Source organism: Helianthus annuus, chromosome 7, assembly GCF_002127325.2.
Source record: "Helianthus annuus cultivar XRQ/B chromosome 7, HanXRQr2.0-SUNRISE, whole genome shotgun sequence".
Lineage (NCBI taxonomy): Eukaryota > Viridiplantae > Streptophyta > Magnoliopsida > Asterales > Asteraceae > Helianthus > Helianthus annuus.
Window position 1 is genome coordinate 133,099,816 of NC_035439.2, and position 18,952 is coordinate 133,118,767.

Consider the following 18,952-nt stretch of genomic DNA (forward strand, 5'->3'; position numbering starts at 1 on the left):
TGTATGGTTGTTGTAACCTTTGCTTTGGGGGTTTTTCAAAAAAAAAAAAAAAATTGATTTTTTTACTTTTAACCCAAAACTTTTTATCTTTTGCAATCTATCCTCATAACTTTTTTTACTTTCAACTTTGGTCCTTTATAATTTTCATTTTCCGTAAATTTTTCGCTTTATGCTTCGTTCTAAATTTTGTGACAGAACACATCGCAACGTGCGCCATTGGTTTAACGTTTTTACGTTTCGTTCTAAATTTTACGAGTTAACACGACTCAACGTACGTGTGTGGGTGAACGTTTTTACATCGTCTATTTTTTCCCCGTTTGACAGGTTCAACATAACTTGCGGGTCTTAAATCGACTTAGTTATAACTAAAGAATCCCCGCCGTATTGCGGCGGGTCATAATTCTAGTTTTTCTTAAAAATAACATTGGAATATAAGAAAAAAAAAACCAAAAAATTGTAGTTGGTTGTTTCTATTTTCTAACATCCATTCCCATCCACTTCATATACCTCATCTCATTTTTTGGATTCAATCTTCACAATTCCCTATGCATCTCTATCTCTCGTCTCTACCCTTTTGACCCCACTCTTATCTTGCCCACTCCTTCTTGATAACCCACCAATCGACTCCAACGCTATTTCTTGCCCAAATATTCATCATCACAATATTTCCAACAAATAAAAATATTCCATTATTTTATTTTACAATCATGCATAATTATTATGATTATTATATTTACTAAGTTTTATACATTCACATCACACTACTAGGGGTGTTCACGGTCTGGTTTCAAACCGTGAAACCGCCCAAACCGGTCATCGGTTTGGTTTCACGGTTGGTTTTTTTAATGATCTTTCGGTCGGTCGGTTTCAATATTTTCAAAACCGTAGCAAACGGTTTGGTTCACGGTTTATAGCAAAAACCAACCGTAAAAAACCGGACCGGACCGTATGATTTTATTTAATTATTTTTAAAATATTTCATAATATGTGTGTATATATATATAATTATGTTATATACATAGATAAATTCATAGTTCTATTTTGAGTTTTAATTTGTCTGAGTTAATGTGAAACATAATTGGGCTAAGCCCATTCTAACATGTAAGTTGTAACTAGTGGCCCCAAACATTGTGTTAGCTTTTAATACTGGCTCACTATTATGATTATATAATATCCTATATATTGAAGAGCTTGTATGGTTTATATTATTTATTTTTCTATTTACCATTTTTTTTGCAAATAAGGCCCAACAAGCCTAAACCGTGAAACCAAACCGGAACCAAACCGTTATTAACGGTTTGGTTTGGTTCGGTTTAGTAATTCTATGGTTTGGTTTTGGTTTACAAAAGTCAAAAACCGTCACTAATGGTTTGGTTTACGGTTTAAGCCAAAAACCGCGAAAACCGGACCATGAACACCCCTACACACTACAAAGCTAACACTCCCTAATATATACAATCCGTATAGGTATATACATATGGTACACGTGTATACTAATCGTATAGCTGACGTTCCCTTGAAAAACACGATTTATATAGTTATATGCGTATCGTATAAGAGGCTCATATAAGTATATACGAGTCCTATAAGACATTCCCTGACATTTTATATGGCTTGTATACACTTGTATAACTTGTATAAGCCGTATAATATACATATCGGGTGTCAAAATAAGTTTTATATGGTATACACCTATAGGGGAAGGTTCATTGGGGAATACTAAAAAAGTGGGGAACAGCGGGGAACCGACTCAAACGAACTCTGATTGGACTCATTCCAGCGGCGTTGGAACCAGCTCGTCGAACCCTAACTAAGATCTCGTAACCTTAAACCCTAAATCCTAACTCCTAAAACTCTAAACCCTAAAGCTAAAAAATAAGGCTAAAATCTAAGCTAAACCGTAAAATCTAAACTATAAACCCTAAAAGCTAAACCCTAAAGGCTAAACCTAAAGCTAAAGCCTAAAGCTAAACTCTAAAGTCTAAAGCTAAACCCTAAAGCTACACCCTAAAGTTAAACCCTAAAGCTAAACCCTAAAAGCCAAACCCTAGGGTTTAGGGGTTATGATTTAGGGTTTAGGGTTAAAAGATCCTAGTTAGGGTTCGACGAGCCGGTTCCAACGCCACTGAAATGAGTCCAATCGAAACTCGTTTGAGTCGGTTCCCCACTCTTCCTCACTTTTTTAGTGTTCTTCAATGAACCTCACTATACACCTATATAAGCCGTATAATATAAATATCGGGTTGTCAAAATAAGTTTAAGTTGTGTTAATACTTAATAGCTTGAGCATTATTTTATTATTATTATTATTATTTTTATTGTTATTATTATATTTCAAATAAAAAATAAGACAAACTTAAACTCTTCATTTACTTTTGCCCCATTTTATTATCATGCGGAATATTGTAGAGAGAGAAAGAGTGATGAACAAACAATAGTTTTAGAGAGAGAAACCCAGAAATAGATAAACAATTTGAAATGGGAAGAGCGTTTGTGTATGTGATACTTGGTGGGGGAGTTGCTGCCGGTTATGCAGCTCTTGAATTCACCAAAAAAGGTGTTTCTCACGGTGAACTCTGCATCATCTCCGAAGAACCTGTAATAATTCATCCTCGATTTCATCAACTTCAATCGATTTTTGTACTTGACAACTGTGGGAACTTAATCTGTTATGTTTTTAGTTTTGATTGATGATCTTGTATGTTGAAATTGGGTGTTGATGTTTGGTTTAGTTTCTTGCACGCAAGGTGTTTGATGAATTGCCTCACTTGTTTTTCACATTAATTGTGACCCAAGAAAAAAGTATTGGTAATTTGGTTGTGGGTTTTAATGATTATCAAACAGTTTTGCTATATTAAATGATGGATGGAGCAAAATTCAACTTGATTTTAGGCAGGCTTAAGTTGAATAATAGCAGGTCTACTTGTGCATATAAAAAGTCTGAATTTTGATGAAACTTATGCATAGCGTGCAATATGTTTCATCGATTTTAATCGGGTTTTGTTCATATTCGTGTTGGTGATTCGTTGATTTTAATCGATCATCGTGTTTGTTGAAATTGATTGCTAATGTTTGATATATATTTGTTGTAATCTGCAGGTGGCTCCTTACGAGAGACCCGCACTCAGCAAAGGCTTTCTACTTCCAGAAGGTGACTCACGTTATATTTTCGTCTTTTATTACAGATCGATACACATCTCAAGAAAGTCAAAATGATCACAAGTTATGTTACAGTCTCATCAATCTCACCTTTTTAAACTTTGTGTTCTGTAATTGTTCAACGCAGCTCCGGCACGTCTTCCCGCATTTCACACTTGTGTCGGTGCCAATGAAGAAAGATTAACGCCGAAGTGGTACAAGGAACATGGTAAATATATCTTTCTTGAATTGATAATACTTGTTTTTATAATATGTTTGATGAACAAGTACTGTTAGGCCTCTAAGTGAACCGCGTGAACAGAAGCATGTTTGTGTTCGTTCATTTAACTTTAACCCTTGGTTTAAAAAAGCGCGCTTTAAGCGAGCTTAAAGCGTGAGGCGCTGAAGCGCTGGGAATGTCGCTTTTTTTGCTCTGAGGCGTCACAACACGTGAAGCGTTTTGAGGCGAGCTTTAAGCGCGAAGCAACCTTGGTTTGAGGCGACGCTTCAGCCCAATCAGGTCACATTTGGGTCATTTATTTAGGCCCAATAGTCTTTAAATAGGGTTTAAATGAAGCCACTACTTCTTTACCCTAAAAAAAGAACGTTAGCTATCTTTTAACATATTCAGCCGCTCCCTTCCGCTTCTCCTGTGATTCTTCATACTTTCTCCAATAATCAGCATTAAAGACTATTTTTATGTTTATGTTTATGTTTTAAGTGTGCTTCGACTTTAATTTATGTTTTAACTATGTTTTTTATGTGTTAAGTGTGTTTTTAAATCATGTTTTATTGTTTATTATTGATTAACAAGTAGAATAGGTCATATTGATGTGTACAATATTTTTTTTATTTTTTTTTATTTTGAGCGCTTCGTATACGTGAAGCTCTCGCTTCGCGCTTGAAGCTTCGCTTAAAGCTTTTGCAACCAAAACGCTTCGGAGCGCTTCGCGCTTTTTTAAACCAAGCTTTAACCGAACAAAATTTTTTGTTCGTGTTTGTTTATTAAAAATGGGCATGTTCGTGTTCCTTTATGTTCGTTCGTTTAAACAAACCTAATAATTTAACAAACATAAAACAACACAAATGAACATAAATGATCAAACACAAACGGACGTAAAGTAGCTTTTTTATATAAATGGTTAAATAATTATGATAGGTTCCATTGGAAAGTCCAACTATCAGTTAGTTATATTTTTATAAATAGTTAGAAAGCGCGTTTTATGTTTATATTTATATAAATATAACTACTTATGTATTTATTATAATGTAAGCGAACATAACGGACGTTCACGAACATAAATGAACGAACGACATGTGTGTTCATGTTCGTTCGTTTATTAAATAAACAAATATAAACGAACTTCCCGCCGAACAAGTTCATGAACGTTCGGTTCGTTTACAGGCCTAAGTACTGCTACAAATATTATCATATTTATAGATTCACTTGATAACAAAAACATAATACATAAATTATTTCAGGAATCGAACTGATTCTGGGTACGCGCGTAAAGTCTGCTGACGTGAGGCGTAAAACATTACTCACTGCAGCAGGAGAAACCATTAGCTATAAGTATCTTATCATTGCAACAGGTGCTCGGGTACTGAAACCGGTTCTCAAAGGATATCATACATTCATACTTCGTTTCTTTACAATTTTTTTAACAAGACTATATTTCCTAATTGATTTGTTGGATTAAATAGGCTTTGAGACTTGAAGAGTTCGGTGTAAGTGGATCAGATGCTGAAAATGTATGTTATCTACGTGATTTGGCTGACGCAACCAGGCTTGCGGACGTGATGCAAACCTCTACTGGCGGCAATGCGGTGGTCATTGGCGGTGGCTACATTGGAATGGAGGTTGCGGCGTCGTTGGTCATTAATAAGATTAATGTTTCAATGGTGTTCCCTGAGCCACATTGCAGTAAGCGCTTAGCTATTTTCTTCTTTCTTTTATATATGAGTAAAATGCCATTTTCATCCTTGAGGTTTTGCCATTTTGCGGCTTTTATCCAAAGGTTTGTTTTTTCGCTGTTGGATCCAAAAGGTTTGAAAGCTTGCTATTTTCATCTGGCCCGTTAACTCCATCCATTTTTCTCCGTCAAGTCAGCGGTATATCAGTCTTTTTTGCTAACGTAAACGGCAATTCGGTCTTTTTCACTTTATGTAAAACACACTGAATACCCCTGAAAAAGACCGAATTGCCCTTCAAGCTAACAAAAAAGACGGAAGTACCCCTGACTTAACGGAGAAAATTGGATGGAGTTAACGAGCCGGATGAAAACAACAAGATTTCAAACCTTTTGGATCCAGATGCGGAAAAACAAACCTTTGGCACGAAAGTCTCAAAACTGGCCAAACCTCGGGACGAAAATGGCATTTTACTCTTTATATCATTTATTAAGTTCTAGTCGAGCTGAAGAATATTGATATATATTTTTTCAGTGGGCCGTTTATTCACCCCCAAGATTGCAAGTTATTATGAAGAGTTTTATAAAGCTAAGGGTGTAAACTTTGTCAAAGGCACAGTTCTGTCATCATTTGTTTTCGATGAAGATGGGAAGGTAAATTTTAAGCTCTTTTTTGCTCGGTTAGGGTGTTAAACGGGTGGTGTTTGCGGGCTGGCGGGTACAACGCGATATGAACCTGGAAATTTGACATGAACCCGAACACGACACGAATCCAATAATAGTGTCTGATATATGAACCCAGAAACGACCTGAATATTCGCGGGTCGACACAAACCGTTGAACTCGATTTTTATTATTATTATTGAAAATCATTTCTGCATTTTTGTACTTGAAATTTATAAATTTCTAACTAAATATACAAAAACGTATAAAACAATTATGTTTAAATTATAAAACTTGATGTGAATTTGTCTTTTTAACTTTTAAATTTTCACAAAAGAATGCCAAATCATGACATAAAACAATTAATTATTATTATTATTTTATTTTTATTTATTTATTTATAAAAAAAGCTGATCTAAACATGACCTGTTTAGATAAACGTGACTGCGGGCTCGACCCAAAATTGACCCCAATCCATTTGCGTGTGTCGGTTATGACCCATTTGAGTCCAATCCGAGTCAAAAATGGTTCACTAACCGAATCGGTTCTATGTAGGTCACCGGAGTTAACCTCAAGGATGGAACCGATCTTCCTGCTGACTTGGTAGTCGTCGGAATCGGAATCCGACCAAACACAAGTCTATTTGAAGGGCAACTCACTTTAGAAAAAGGCGGGATCAAAGTTAACAGCAGGTTGCAAACGAGCAACAGCTCTGTGTACGCAGTAGGTGACGTGGCATCGTTTCCAGTCAAGATCTTTGGCGAAAGCCGACGACTCGAACACGTCGATGCCGCCAGAAAATCAGCTCGCCATGCTGTCGCCGCAATAATGGAACCCGACACAACACCAGAATTCGATTACTTGCCGTTCTTCTATTCCAGAGTTTTCTCATTTTCGTGGCAGTTCTACGGAGACAATTTAGGGGAAGTCATTTATTTCGGTGATTTTTCGGGACCCAGTTTCGGCGCGTACTGGGTGCACAAAGGTCATCTAGTTGGATCGTTTCTTGAAGGCGGAAGTAAAGAAGAGTATGAAGCGATAGCGAAAGTGACGAGGCTTAAACCAGCTGTTGATGATTTGAGTGAGCTCGAGCGGCAGGGTCTCGGGTTCGTGGTGGCGTTGAGCGAGAAGTTGCCGGTGGCGCCGGTGATAAACGTGGGTGGTTCGATGTCGACGGTTGTTTTGGAGAAACCGTTGTACGCGTGGCATGCGACTGCTGGGGTGGTGGTGGCGGCGTCGATAGCGGCGTTTGCGTATTGGTATGGAAGAAGACGTCGACGATGGTGAGGGTTATGGGTTGGTGGGGGATTTGTTTGCATTGATTCCACTATTTGATACCTTTACCCATGTTGTGCAATTTGATTAGGAGGTTTGAAGAACAAGAACACTCATGTAATAGATTGATAAGCTACATAACATCATCAATATTCTATATTATTATGTATAACATGTGTCTAGATAAAAAGTTATATGTTTCTTTAAAATCATGCAACTTCTTTTTGTTGATTTTCTTTAATTACATGAAAAGATCAAGAAAGTCAAAACCACAAGTATGCAAAGAAAACAACAATCAAGAATTTTCATGTCTATCTAGAAATTGGAAGATGAACAAGTGAAGACACCAAGATCAAACATATTCTTTATAAACATGAAAAAAGGGACATTAAATCAAGAAACTATGTGCTACAAATCAAACAATAAACAAAAGAACCTTCACAACCTCCATTAATGGAAGCCATTTCTTCAAAGTCACCAAAGACCATAATCCAAGCACAAATCTTGAACCGATACAAGCAAAAATCTGAACCTGTCCAGGCACGAATTTTGAATCGCTCCAACAGCGAGCCTAGGACCGATCGATTCAAGAACGAACCTAGAATCGAGTGTGTATTCATCTAATCATATTTTTCTCTCCAACTATACACAAGAAACAACACCCATGAAAGTGCCAAGACAAAATCACCAAAAACCAGCCGAAGCCAATCACGACCGAGTTCTTCAAGCTTCCTCTCAAAATAGATCCGCCAAATCGCCATCGCAATGTGAAGAAGCACACACCCTTTTGCAAAAAAGCTTTGAAAATCCCTATCCTTCACAAATGCCACCATGAACAACAAGATCCCAACCGCAAACAACAGCAACCCGGAGAACGAATCCGAGGTTTCGATCAACAACTGATCATGAGGCGTTGATCCCAGCAGCTTCGATGCAATCTCAGTCCCATGACTGAATGCAAACACCTCATGACTATAAAACATCATTAAGGTTCCACAACTTAAAGCAACCACAGAGTATATTAAACATATTGTAAAAAACCCAGATGATCCCATATCACAATACACCAAATTAACCACTCTTAAATCAAATCAACCCAAAACAAACCCTAAATTAACAAACCCCCATTTTCACTAGAATCAGTAAACCCTAAAATCACCTCACCAAATCTATCATCCAGAACATAAATTGACAACAACCCACAAACTTTTAGCTCAAAACAACAACACCCAGATAAAATTAAACAATAACAGACCCCAAAATCACAATAAACAACAAAACCCAAACCCTAACACAAGAACCCTAAAATCAACCCACCAAAGTCCATCATCAAAAACATAAATTGACGAATACCCAGATACCTTTAGCTCAAACTAACAACACCCAGATGAAATTAAACAGTCGCCGTCCCCAAAATTGTTTGAAAATCAAAACCCTAATAAAAAAAGATCGATCTTTTTTGGTGGCGTAGGGTGCCAATCGACCGAACCCACATAGATTTATGAATTAGATTTTGAAATACGAACCGTGTGAACCCTGTTTTGGGAATCGCGCAGATCGGAAAAGGGTTTATAGAAGAAAATGGTATGGAGGATTGATTATTATTGTCGACCAAGACAGCGATGGTGGGGTGTTCTTGAAGGGTATAATCGTAATTATGGTTTGGATATTTGATGCCGACGATTGTGCTTATGATTTTGATATAGTGCATTAAATAGATGGTTGTGCTTTGTGTTAAAAGGGTTGTACGTTTGTGTAAGGTGCTACACTTTATGGGTGTGTTATGGGGCAGTTATCTTACTAAATAAATGTTTAGTTTAGACCGCGGGGTGTGGGCTTGGGTTTGGGGCGTAAGAAGTAAACCGGGCTAGCTTGGGTAGCGGCGTTGCCCCTCTGGCATGGCTATGAAGCCTGACATGGGGCGGAATTGGCTAGATAATGTGGATGGCTGGGATCGGCTAGTAACATATGACCGTTTGGAGTAACCGTTGGGTAACGGCTAGTTGGTTAAAATTAACTTTTTCTTTAGTAACCTAAAAATGTGCTGTTTTTGGTTACATCTTGTTTTTAACATGCTTAATAAATCCTCCATGGAGCTAACTTTACGTAGAAATGACGAAATGTCTAGTTAAGCATCGCATTGATTCAGATAAATCAGACACAACGTATTGTATTCGTTTCGTAGATCGTAATGGAATTGGAATCGGAAGTTGCATAGGAATTGAAATTCGATTTGGAATTTAGGTGTCTTCGTTTCACATAATGGAATAAAATCTGGGTGGAATTGGAATGTAGATTTCGTTCCTTATGTTATTATTCAATTGTAATTCCTTCTTTTTTTGAAACAAACATAAGAAATGGAATTTACATTCCAATTCCATCCAGATTCCATTCCATTCCATTACGTGAAACGAAGGGTTGTCTAGACCTAAACTATCTTAGTGTATGAACCAAGTCCTAAACAAGAGATTGTTATTAACTATTAAATATGACATTATGCATTTATACTTTAAAAAATGGCATAATTAATGATATTGTACTGGTTATACTTACATTTCTTAAGCTAGATTACTCGTCACAAATGTAGCCCATAGTCTTTTATTCTTGTTGCCCAGGTTTGAATCTCCTGAGACCTCTGCTTTAAAAGGCATATGCCTTTACCAAATGGGATACCGAACGTTGGCCGTTGGCCCATACTCTTATCTAAATTTGAGGTTTCTTGCTAGTTAAGCTCATGCAATTCTCAGTAATCATTCCCATTTACTCTCATTTTTACTATCACTTTATCATTCGTGATGAGGCAAACAATGACTTGTGTTGAAGGCTCATATAAGGCCTGTGGAACACAAAATACGCGCATATTCAACAATGTAACGACCTGATTGTTGCAACATGTAAGATGCATTTATTAGCATTACCTTTTTTTTGGCACAAAAAGAATTTGCATGTTAATAAATGTGAGCTTGTCGACAAATATATAAACCGTCTTTTAGTTACATTCTATTTTAAATTTGAGAACTTCTCTCGTTTATATTTTTTAACGGCTAAATGTTATATTTCCGGAGTATTGAACCCTCTACCACTAGACCAAACCCTCAATGGCACTTCTCGCGTTTCTAATGGTGCAAGGAGTAGAAGCAATAGAGAGAGGGGTGGGTGAGGATGAGTTCATGAAGAAACACGGAACTAATCTTAGGGATAATTAGTTTGGTTTATGTTTCTACCATAAGGATTAATCTTCTTTGATTTCTTGAGCTCCTTAATGACTGATTATCCTGCAAAACAGAACACCGTTAGCTCGTTAAGAGGGGAATATGGGGTTTTCCCTCTTAACCAGGCTCAGGCGTGAGAATAAGTAACTATCTCGAGGAGATTAAAGTGAGTAATGAGTGAGAGTAGAGGGAATAGAATGAATTAACCTGTGAATGAAGTGTTCTATTTATAGCCGGAGTGGTGTAAAGGATGTGGGCTGATGGGCCTTGGCCCGGAAACGACAATGGAATGGATATGCCCTTTGTCTCACTGGTGTCGATCGTTAATGCCTTCTAGACGTTTCTCGGTGCTGGCGCACCATGAGTGGAGCCACGTGTCACTGTTGTCGGTCTCTGCCACCAGCCAGTTAGTGGAGATCGTGGGGCAGGTGTCTCTGCCCCGTGATTGGTGCCACGTAGGCGTCCTTGAGTACTTTTTGTCTCCTGCTCGTCAGATGATCGTGGTGTACGACCTGGAGGATGCGGATTGGCTCTTTTCATCTGACACTTGTACCCTTTGTACTCTAAATCGTCTTTACGCCGCATCCCTGCGCGGCTCTTGCTGCACATGGAACTGGCCTGCGCAAGGTATGGGCGCTTGGAGGATCAACTTCAGGATGCTAAGTTGTTGATTTGTCTCGTTTAGACCCCGCGCGTCGTTGGCGAGTGTTGCTCTACCCGCGCGAGGTTGAGGTCGAAAATGTAATTGATTAAGAAGTATGGTCCTTCGCGCGACTCGAAGGAAATTTTGCGCGGGTTTTTGGGACCGTACCCCTTCAAGTCCCCCCAGTCCAGTGCTGCACCATGCGCAAAGTAAATGGTTGGAGCTCTGGACTAAGAAAAAAGAAGTTAAATGCTCTGATGATGCTTGCTTGACCCTGGTTGATGGCGCGCGTGTAATTGCTTGGATTACTTCTGCGCGGTTACCAGGGTTGTTCTTTTGACACACTGCCTTTGATTTTGAAATGCGCAAGGTTGTTTGACAAATTGCAGACAATGCGCGGCTTTGGTATCTTCTGCATGAAGTTTTGAGTAAATTGTGGGCGGGAAAATCCTCGAAATTTGAATTATGACAGGTTGGTGCAAATGTCGTTGGTAGTGACGTTTGAGTTGATCGCTGACACACTTGTCATCAACTTGTCCCTGACGGTTCGACTTTCCGTCAGGCGAGTGAGGGCCACGCGCGCGTGGTAACCGTCACTCCGAAAATCCCGCCTTACGTGGCGTTTTGTGATTGGGCACGCACGCGGTGATCTCGACACGTTTACCCATCGTATTAAATGCGATGGGTATATATAGTCGATGAGATGAAAGAGGAGAACACTCTTTCCTTCAACTGCTCCCCTTTTCTCTCATTCTTCCTTGTTGATCTTCAAATCTTCAAGTGATTCGAGCAGATCTTTGAAGCAATCTTCATATCTTTATAACTTCATAACTTTCTTCTGAACTTACACTTACTACTCATGGCTGAAGAACATCATGAAGACGTTGCTGGATAAGAAGGTCCTGTCCCTGTCCTCCGGTGGGACCTAGGGCTTTTTGAACAAATCGTTCGAAGTTTCCGGTTTCCACCGGAATGGGATGCCAGGTATCCTGGTCAGAACCAGACGGCCGCTGATGCACCACCGGGGTACATCACTTTGTTTGAGGACTTCTTTCATCAGGGCAACTTCCGGTTGCCGGCGACGAATTTTATGGCCCATATTCTTCAGTTTTATGGGTTTCATATCTCCCATATGAGTCCTCCTGGGATGGTTAGGGTTCGACATTTCGAGTTTCTCTGCCGATCTCATGGCATCGAGCCCACTGTTGAAAGATTCCGGGTCTTTTACAAGCTAATCAGGAATATGGGTTTTTACTCTTTCGCCAGTCGAAGAGCTGCGAAGAAGATATTGCTGAACCCTCCTAAGAGTTTCCATGACTGGAAACCAAAATTCTTTTTCATATGCGAGGAGGTGATTCCCATTGCCATGACTTTCCGCGCCTGGTCTGAGCCGATTTTAAAGGAAGATCTGCCGATCCCCAAACAAGAGAATTGGTATGTTCAGCTTACTTCCACCCCGAATCGTGTATTTGGTGAAAACGTTTTAGTGGCGGCGGGAATGAGTGATCAATGGCCCGCGGACAGTACGGACGTTCCAGTTTTGAAGTTCGACGATATAGGTTAGAAAGTTAGCTTCTGTGATTTAATTGTTTCGCGACTTGTGTTTACTTGTTTAATTTGAATGTATAGAGGCGCATTTGTATCAAGCTGCGTTCCCTACTTTCGGCGGGTCTATGGGTGTGCGCCCGCTTAGAGCTGGAGAAGAATATTGGTATGACCAGATCAAGGGTTACTTCATGTACCCAGTTGCTGATGCTTTCGCCGACCCACCTACCTCGACTGAAGGTGCGCATATTCCTAAACCTCACCCTCTGCGCGCTTTGACTTCTGCTGGGAAAGAGATTGTTTATCTCTCCAGTGAGGAGTCTGTCGGATCTTCCAATGGTGAGTTAAGTTCCTTGTCTACCATCTTTGCAGGTGTACTGCGCGATTTGGGTATTGACCCGGAGGAGAAGAAGAAGAAGCCGAAGAAGAAGAAAGGCGTCACCCTTGATGCTGACGTGACTAGCCGGAAGAGCGGAAGTAGTCGCGCGACCACTGTAGTTGCTGATAAAGGTACCTTCCGCCTTCGACAAAGTAGCTTCGAAGATTATGTTCATATAAGTGATTCATTTGAGGGTTTGTCGCGCATAGGCGAGAAGAAGGCGGGAGCTGCAGGTTCAAGAAGCTCTGGGAGCGCGGGTTCTCGCAACCCGGATGCTGGGAACACCCCTTCTTCTGCTGCGCATGGAGTGGGAGATGACGAAGTGGAGGTAGAAGAGGAGGTTGAAGAGGAGGCTGCGGTAAAGCTGATTAGGAAGAGGAGCAGGGCGGCTGCGCTTGGGGCCTCCGTGATGTCGAAGCCTGGTGGCGCTCCTCTGATTGGAAAAAGGAGTAACTTGCGCTCCCTTTACAAACTTTCCCCTGGTTAGTGTTTTATTTTTTCCTTAAAAAAACCTCCCTTCACCTTTTTCTAACATTCCATTTCTGCAGAGGCTGAAAAGAAAGCCCCTGAGAAGAAGGGTGTCATCATTACGGAACCTTTGGAGCCGGCGCTTAAGAGGCCCAAAGTCACCAAGGTTACTATTAAACCTTTCACGGCTCCTCAATCTACGAAGGAGAAAGAAAAGGCTGTTGAAAAGCTTGTAAAGGGGAAAGAGGTGGAGAGGAAGAAGGTTTCTGATAAGCCTCTCACCGAGCCCGAGGAGCACGAGGTTTCTGCCGTTATCCCTGTTGATAAGGCGCAGGGTCTAGAGGCAACCCGTATCACCGGTCTTGACCAGCCCATACATGCGAGGGGGAAAGGCACGGAGGTGGAGAAACCTGTTAAGCCCTTGCCCACCAACGCCCCCGTTCAACCTGCCCAGGTAACTTCTGCTGGGGAATCTTGTCCAGCTGCTAAGGCACAAACTGCTGCTGCTGGTGGTGCAAGCGCTGGTTTCGCTGCTGGTCAAGCTGGCGCGGGGAGGCAAGGTGCGATGCCACACTCTCCCATAGGTCATATGGATACCCTGGGAGACATCTATTACAAGTCTTATACAAAGGAGGGTCGAGGCGACGCTCCGCACCAACCGCCATGGGGTTTGAAACAAAAGGACACTTTTTTGGAATTCGCGCCGTGCCGCGACTGGCTTCTGAACTCCATTCCTCCTGGTGAGGTTAACCGTCAAAGGGAGCGAACCCACAATGCTCTATATCATGCTCTGTGACTGATCAGGCTGACGCTGAGTTAGCCCAGGCTGAAAAGGCTTATGACCATTTATCGCTACCTGTAATGGATCTAGTCATGGATGCGTTGAAGCATGATGATTGGTGTCAGCGGTTGAAGTCTCTTCTTGACCTACCCGTTGTAACACCCCGTGTTTTCGAATGTCAAAGTCAAAGTCAAAGTCAAAGTCAAAGTCCAAGTCAACTTTGACTTTCTCTGACTGTAGATAGTCGATCTTGTGTTTTAGTTGTATTATGTGGAGTAAGTGTTGTAATCAGCAAGAATTGAAGTAATCGAACGTGTTTCAATGCGAACCGATCTACGACTGTGAATGATAGGAAGTAACAATGCGATAAAGTTAATCTAATCAGTAATCAAACCGATCTAACAATCAATCAAACTCGAGACTCGAATTATTGAATTATTGAATTGTGTTATTGATATACGTGTGTGTGTGCCTTATGTGTTGCTTGTGCGTGCTTACTTTATGTTTGGTGTGGTATTCAAGCAAATCGATCGAAAATCGAATCGAAACTCGAAAGGCGATCAAACTCAAATCGAAACCGACATCGAAACGTGTCACGGCCCCCGACCCGGTTTGACCCGTTTCAGGAGCCGCGGGACAGGAATCCCGTGGTATTTAATTTAGGCGACAGCGGAAGTCTTTTTAAAACAGGATCTTTTAATAATTTAAACTGCTCGTTTCATAACTTAGGGATAAATTCCCAAATTTTTACAATATTGTGATTTCTCAGGGAAATCTTTATTTTCAAAACATGTTCATTTATTTATTTACATTGAGCCACTTTTCTAAGCTGGGAGTGCTTCACGGCACTTTTCTTTTGCTCATACCATATCACCTGAAACATGTTTGAAAAAGGTTTTGTCAGCGGGGAAATACTGAGTGAATCATTCAGTTTACTGAAAACGACACATTTGTTATAATCTACAGTATTAAGGGGAATTACAATGTTTCTGATATCAAACCAACTACCCACAATATTTGTCACTCGACCATCCATTGGCTAGCCCATTTGTCCAATGGTGTCTGTGACTGTGGTCAGATCACCCCTTGGCCACCCGTTTGTCCAAGTGTGACGGGAAATAAGTAATGTATACAAAACCCCACATACCGGCTGTAATTTGGTGATTACATAGACTTAATCCCTGTAATTATAACTTTGGAAAATAACTTGGAGTTTTGTAAAACAGTTGACTCACAAACTGTGAGAAAAGAGTTTATAAAAGAGGAATGACTCACATTGCAAATTTACGAGCAGAGTATAAGCTTTACTGATTAGCCTTTTAACCTAATTTAAATAACAATGCACACACAAACGGGATTAGTAACTAATTCAGCAGTTACGTCAATTCACGAGATTAAACCCTCACAACTATTATCAAGCGCGATACTTAATAATTCAATGGATTCACAACGAATGACAGAGCATAGTCCGAATTCGAACAGCACTCAAACATTCAAGTTGAAATCACAATGAATAACAAAGTACAAGCTCAATTTGAGCAGCACTCGGACAATCGTTGGATCGTTATAATCGATCGGACGTTGAATCGTAATAGCGATCGAGTTATTACCCTGATTGCGGCAGCACCTCGTGATCGTGTGTGTGTTTATTGTGATATAACAGTGATATCTCGACGTACAAAGAAGCTATTTACGTCGTTCTAAGTCCCCTGTGCAAGTCCCAAAGTCGGCTATTTATAGCCAAAATTTGGCCTTGCTTACGGACCGTAAGCCTGATCCCTTACGGTCCGTAAGGGATACCTATAGGTCCTAGACTTGCCATGCACGGGAGTAGCTTGCATGAATCAACAAAATTAGCCAATCAGCTTTAAGCAACGTATTTTTTTTTAGATAATTATCAACTAGGGTTTGCCCCCCTCGAGTTTTAGGGGCCCTGATCCCGATTCCGATCATTCTGAAAATTTTAGGGTTAGTGCAGAATTACTTGGGTGTCTCAATTAGGGTTTTCTTATTGACTAATTATTGTCCTAACTATTGATTTTAATGGCAGTTGTTACATCCTCCCCACCTTAAGAAAAATCTCGTCCTCGAGATTTACTAAAATAGATGAGGGTACTTTCGCTTCATCTCTGATTCCAGTTCCCAAGTATATTCTGGTCCTCTCTTTGATTCCCATTTGACTTTTACTAGCACTAGTCGTTTGTGTTTGAGAAACTTGATTTTCCGATCTTCTATTTGTAGGGGTTTCTCTACGAATTTCAGCTTTTCATTTACCTCTATATCCTGAAGAGGTACTACCAGGGATTCGTCTGATAAACATTTCTTGAGATTGGATACATGAAACACATCATGTACTCCAGCTAACTCTTCTGGTAGTTGTAACCGATAAGCTACTGGTCCTATTCGTTGGATCACTGAGAATGGTCCAACATATCTGGGACTCAGTTTTCCTTTCTTACCGAATCGTACTACTCCTTTCCAAGGAGATACTTTTAATAGTACTTTGTCTCCGACTTGGAATTCTAACGGCTTGCGGCGATTGTCTGCATAGCTCTTCTGACGATCTCTAGCAGTCTTCAGTCTTTCCTTGATTTGCGATATCTTGTCAGTAGTTTCTTGCACAATCTCTGGACCCGATAATTGACTTTCTCCTATTTCTGCCCAACATACGGGAGTTCTGCACTTGCGTCCATACAGTGCTTCGAATGGAGCAGCTTCGATACTTGAATGATAACTATTGTTATAGGAGAATTCAATTAATGGTAAATGGCTATCCCAATTACCACCAAAGTCAATTACACATGCTCGGAGCATGTCTTCCAGGGTTTGTATCGTCCTTTCACTTTGTCCGTCCGTTTGAGGATGATATGCGGTACTTAAATTAAGTCGAGTTCCCATTGCTTCTTGGAAACTTGTCCAGAAACGGGAAGTAAAACGACTATCTCTATCCGATACAATGGAGAGTGGAACTCCATGTAAGGATACTACTTTATCTACATACAACTTGGCTAACCTTTCCATGCTAAAGGTTTCCTTCATTGGTAGAAAATGAGCTGATTTGGTTAATCGATCCACAATTACCCAAATAGCATCATTGCCTTTTCTGGTTTTGGGTAACTTAGTAACAAAATCCATTGTTATGAGTTCCCATTTCCATACAGGCATTTCTAACTGTTGTAGTAGTCCTGAAGGTTTCTGATGTTCGGCTTTAACTTGTGAACAGGTTAGACACTTAGATACGTATTCGGCTATATCCTTTTTCATTCCTATCCACCAAAAATTATTTCTTAAATCCTGGTACATCTTATTATTTCCTGGATGTACAGTATACCTAGATTTATGAGATTCTTCTAAAATCTTATTTCTTAATTCTCCTTGCTTAGGTACCCAAATTCGTTTCTTGTGGAATCTCCAAATTCCATCTCTTCCTTGTTCTAATTCCTTTAGGTAACCTTTCATTCCTTCGGCATCGTCCTTGATTGCCGTTTCTTGAATTTTCTTTATTTGTTCCATTAAATCTAATTGTAGATTTAACCTAAGAGCACGGACTCGCTTTTGCTTTTCATGATATTTACGACTTAAGGCATCTGCTACTACGTTTGCCTTTCCTTCGTGATACTGAATATCACAGTCGTAATCACTTAAGATTTCCATCCACCTTCTTTGCCTCATATTTAACTCTTTTTGCCCAAATATATACCTTAAACTCTTATGGTCCGTATAGATAGTAAACTTACTTCCATACAGATAATGTCTCCAAATTTTAAGAGCAAAAATTATAGCTCCTAATTCTAGGTCATGAGTCGTATAATTTTCTTCGTGCTTTTTCAATTGCCTAGAGGCATACGCAATTACCTTTTTGCGTTGCATCAACACACATCCATATCCTAATTTTGAAGCATCACAATATACTTCAAAATCCTCAGTTCCTTCGGGTAAAGCTAAAATTGGAGCATTCGTTAATTTGTGCTTTAGAATCCTAAAAGCTTCCTCTTGTCTAGATCCCCATTCAAACTTAACGGCTTTACAGGTTAGCTTAGTTAAAGGTACAGCTATCCTAGAGAAATCTTTAATAAATCGTCTATAATATCCAGCTAATCCTAGAAAACTTCTAACTTCCATAGCCGTTCGTGGAGCTTTCCAATTCGTGATTGCTTCTATTTTAGCAGGATCTACGTGAATTCCTTTGTGATTCACCATATGACCTAAAAATTGCACTTCTTGTAGCCAGAATTCGCACTTCGAGAATTTGGCATAAAGCTTTTACTTTCTTAACAATGTTAAGAGTGCATGCAAGTGCTCACAATGTTCCTCCTGACTTTTGGAAAAAATGAGTATATCGTCAATGAACACGATTACAAATTTATCCAAGTATGGTTTACAGATCCTATTCATCATGTCCATAAATGCAGCTGGAGCATTTGTTAATTCAAAGGGCATGACTGTAAACTCATAATGACCATACCTAGTTCTGAAAGCAGTTTTAGGTATGTCCTCCTCTTGTACTTTCAATTGGTGATATCCTGATCTTAAGTCTATCTTAGAGAAATACCTAGCTCATTGCAATTGATCAAAAAGATCATCAATCCTAGGTAATGGGTATCGGTTCTTAATTGTAACTTTATTCAATTCCCTATAATCGATACACATTCTCATTGATCCATCTTTCTTTTTCACAAACAACACTGGTGCACCCCAAGGGGATGAACTCGGTTGTATGAATCCTTTGCTTAGTAATTCATCTAATTGCTTTTTCAATTCTAGCATTTCAGTAGGTGCTAATCGATAAGATGTCTTAGCTATTGGTGCAGTACCTGGAATTAAATGAATTCTAAACTCTACTTCCCAATCAGGTGGTAAACCAGGTAATTCTTCTGGAAAAACATCTGGGTATTCTGAAACTATAAGGATGTCCTGAAGTTCCTTTCTTTTAGTGTT

The 18,952-nt window shown here is 39.8% G+C and overlaps 2 protein-coding genes across 2 annotated transcripts; one reads left to right on the top strand and one right to left on the bottom strand.

Annotated features, from left to right (window-relative positions):
- The first annotated feature begins 2,263 nt into the window (after positions 1-2,263).
- On the top strand, positions 2,264-7,195 carry LOC110868650 (monodehydroascorbate reductase 4, peroxisomal). The gene is made up of 7 exons (XM_022117877.2): positions 2,264-2,598; positions 3,100-3,151; positions 3,287-3,367; positions 4,621-4,739; positions 4,843-5,062; positions 5,584-5,702; positions 6,267-7,195. The coding sequence occupies exons 1-7, from the start codon at positions 2,479-2,481 to the stop codon at positions 6,996-6,998; spliced, it is 1,443 nt and encodes a 480-aa protein (XP_021973569.1). The 5' UTR covers positions 2,264-2,478; the 3' UTR covers positions 6,999-7,195.
- An 85-nt stretch (positions 7,196-7,280) lies between these two features.
- LOC110868651 lies at positions 7,281-8,180 on the bottom strand. The gene has a single exon (XM_022117878.2). The coding sequence runs from the start codon at positions 8,039-8,041 to the stop codon at positions 7,607-7,609; it is 435 nt and encodes a 144-aa protein (XP_021973570.1). The 5' UTR covers positions 8,042-8,180; the 3' UTR covers positions 7,281-7,606.
- Positions 8,181-18,952: the final 10,772 nt, after the last annotated feature.

Excerpts from the sequence above, each read along its gene's own strand:
- LOC110868650 (XM_022117877.2), top strand. The coding sequence starts at position 2,479 with ATGGGAAGAGCGTTTGTGTATGTGATACTTGGTGGGGGAGTTGCTGCC. Across the intron at positions 2,599-3,099 it reads GCATCATCTCCGAAGAACCT|GTGGCTCCTTACGAGAGACC; the intron begins GTAATAATTCAT and ends TGTAATCTGCAG. Across the intron at positions 5,063-5,583 it reads GTTCCCTGAGCCACATTGCA|TGGGCCGTTTATTCACCCCC; the intron begins GTAAGCGCTTAG and ends ATATTTTTTCAG.
- LOC110868651 (XM_022117878.2), bottom strand. The coding sequence starts at position 8,041 with ATGGGATCATCTGGGTTTTTTACAATATGTTTAATATACTCTGTGGTT.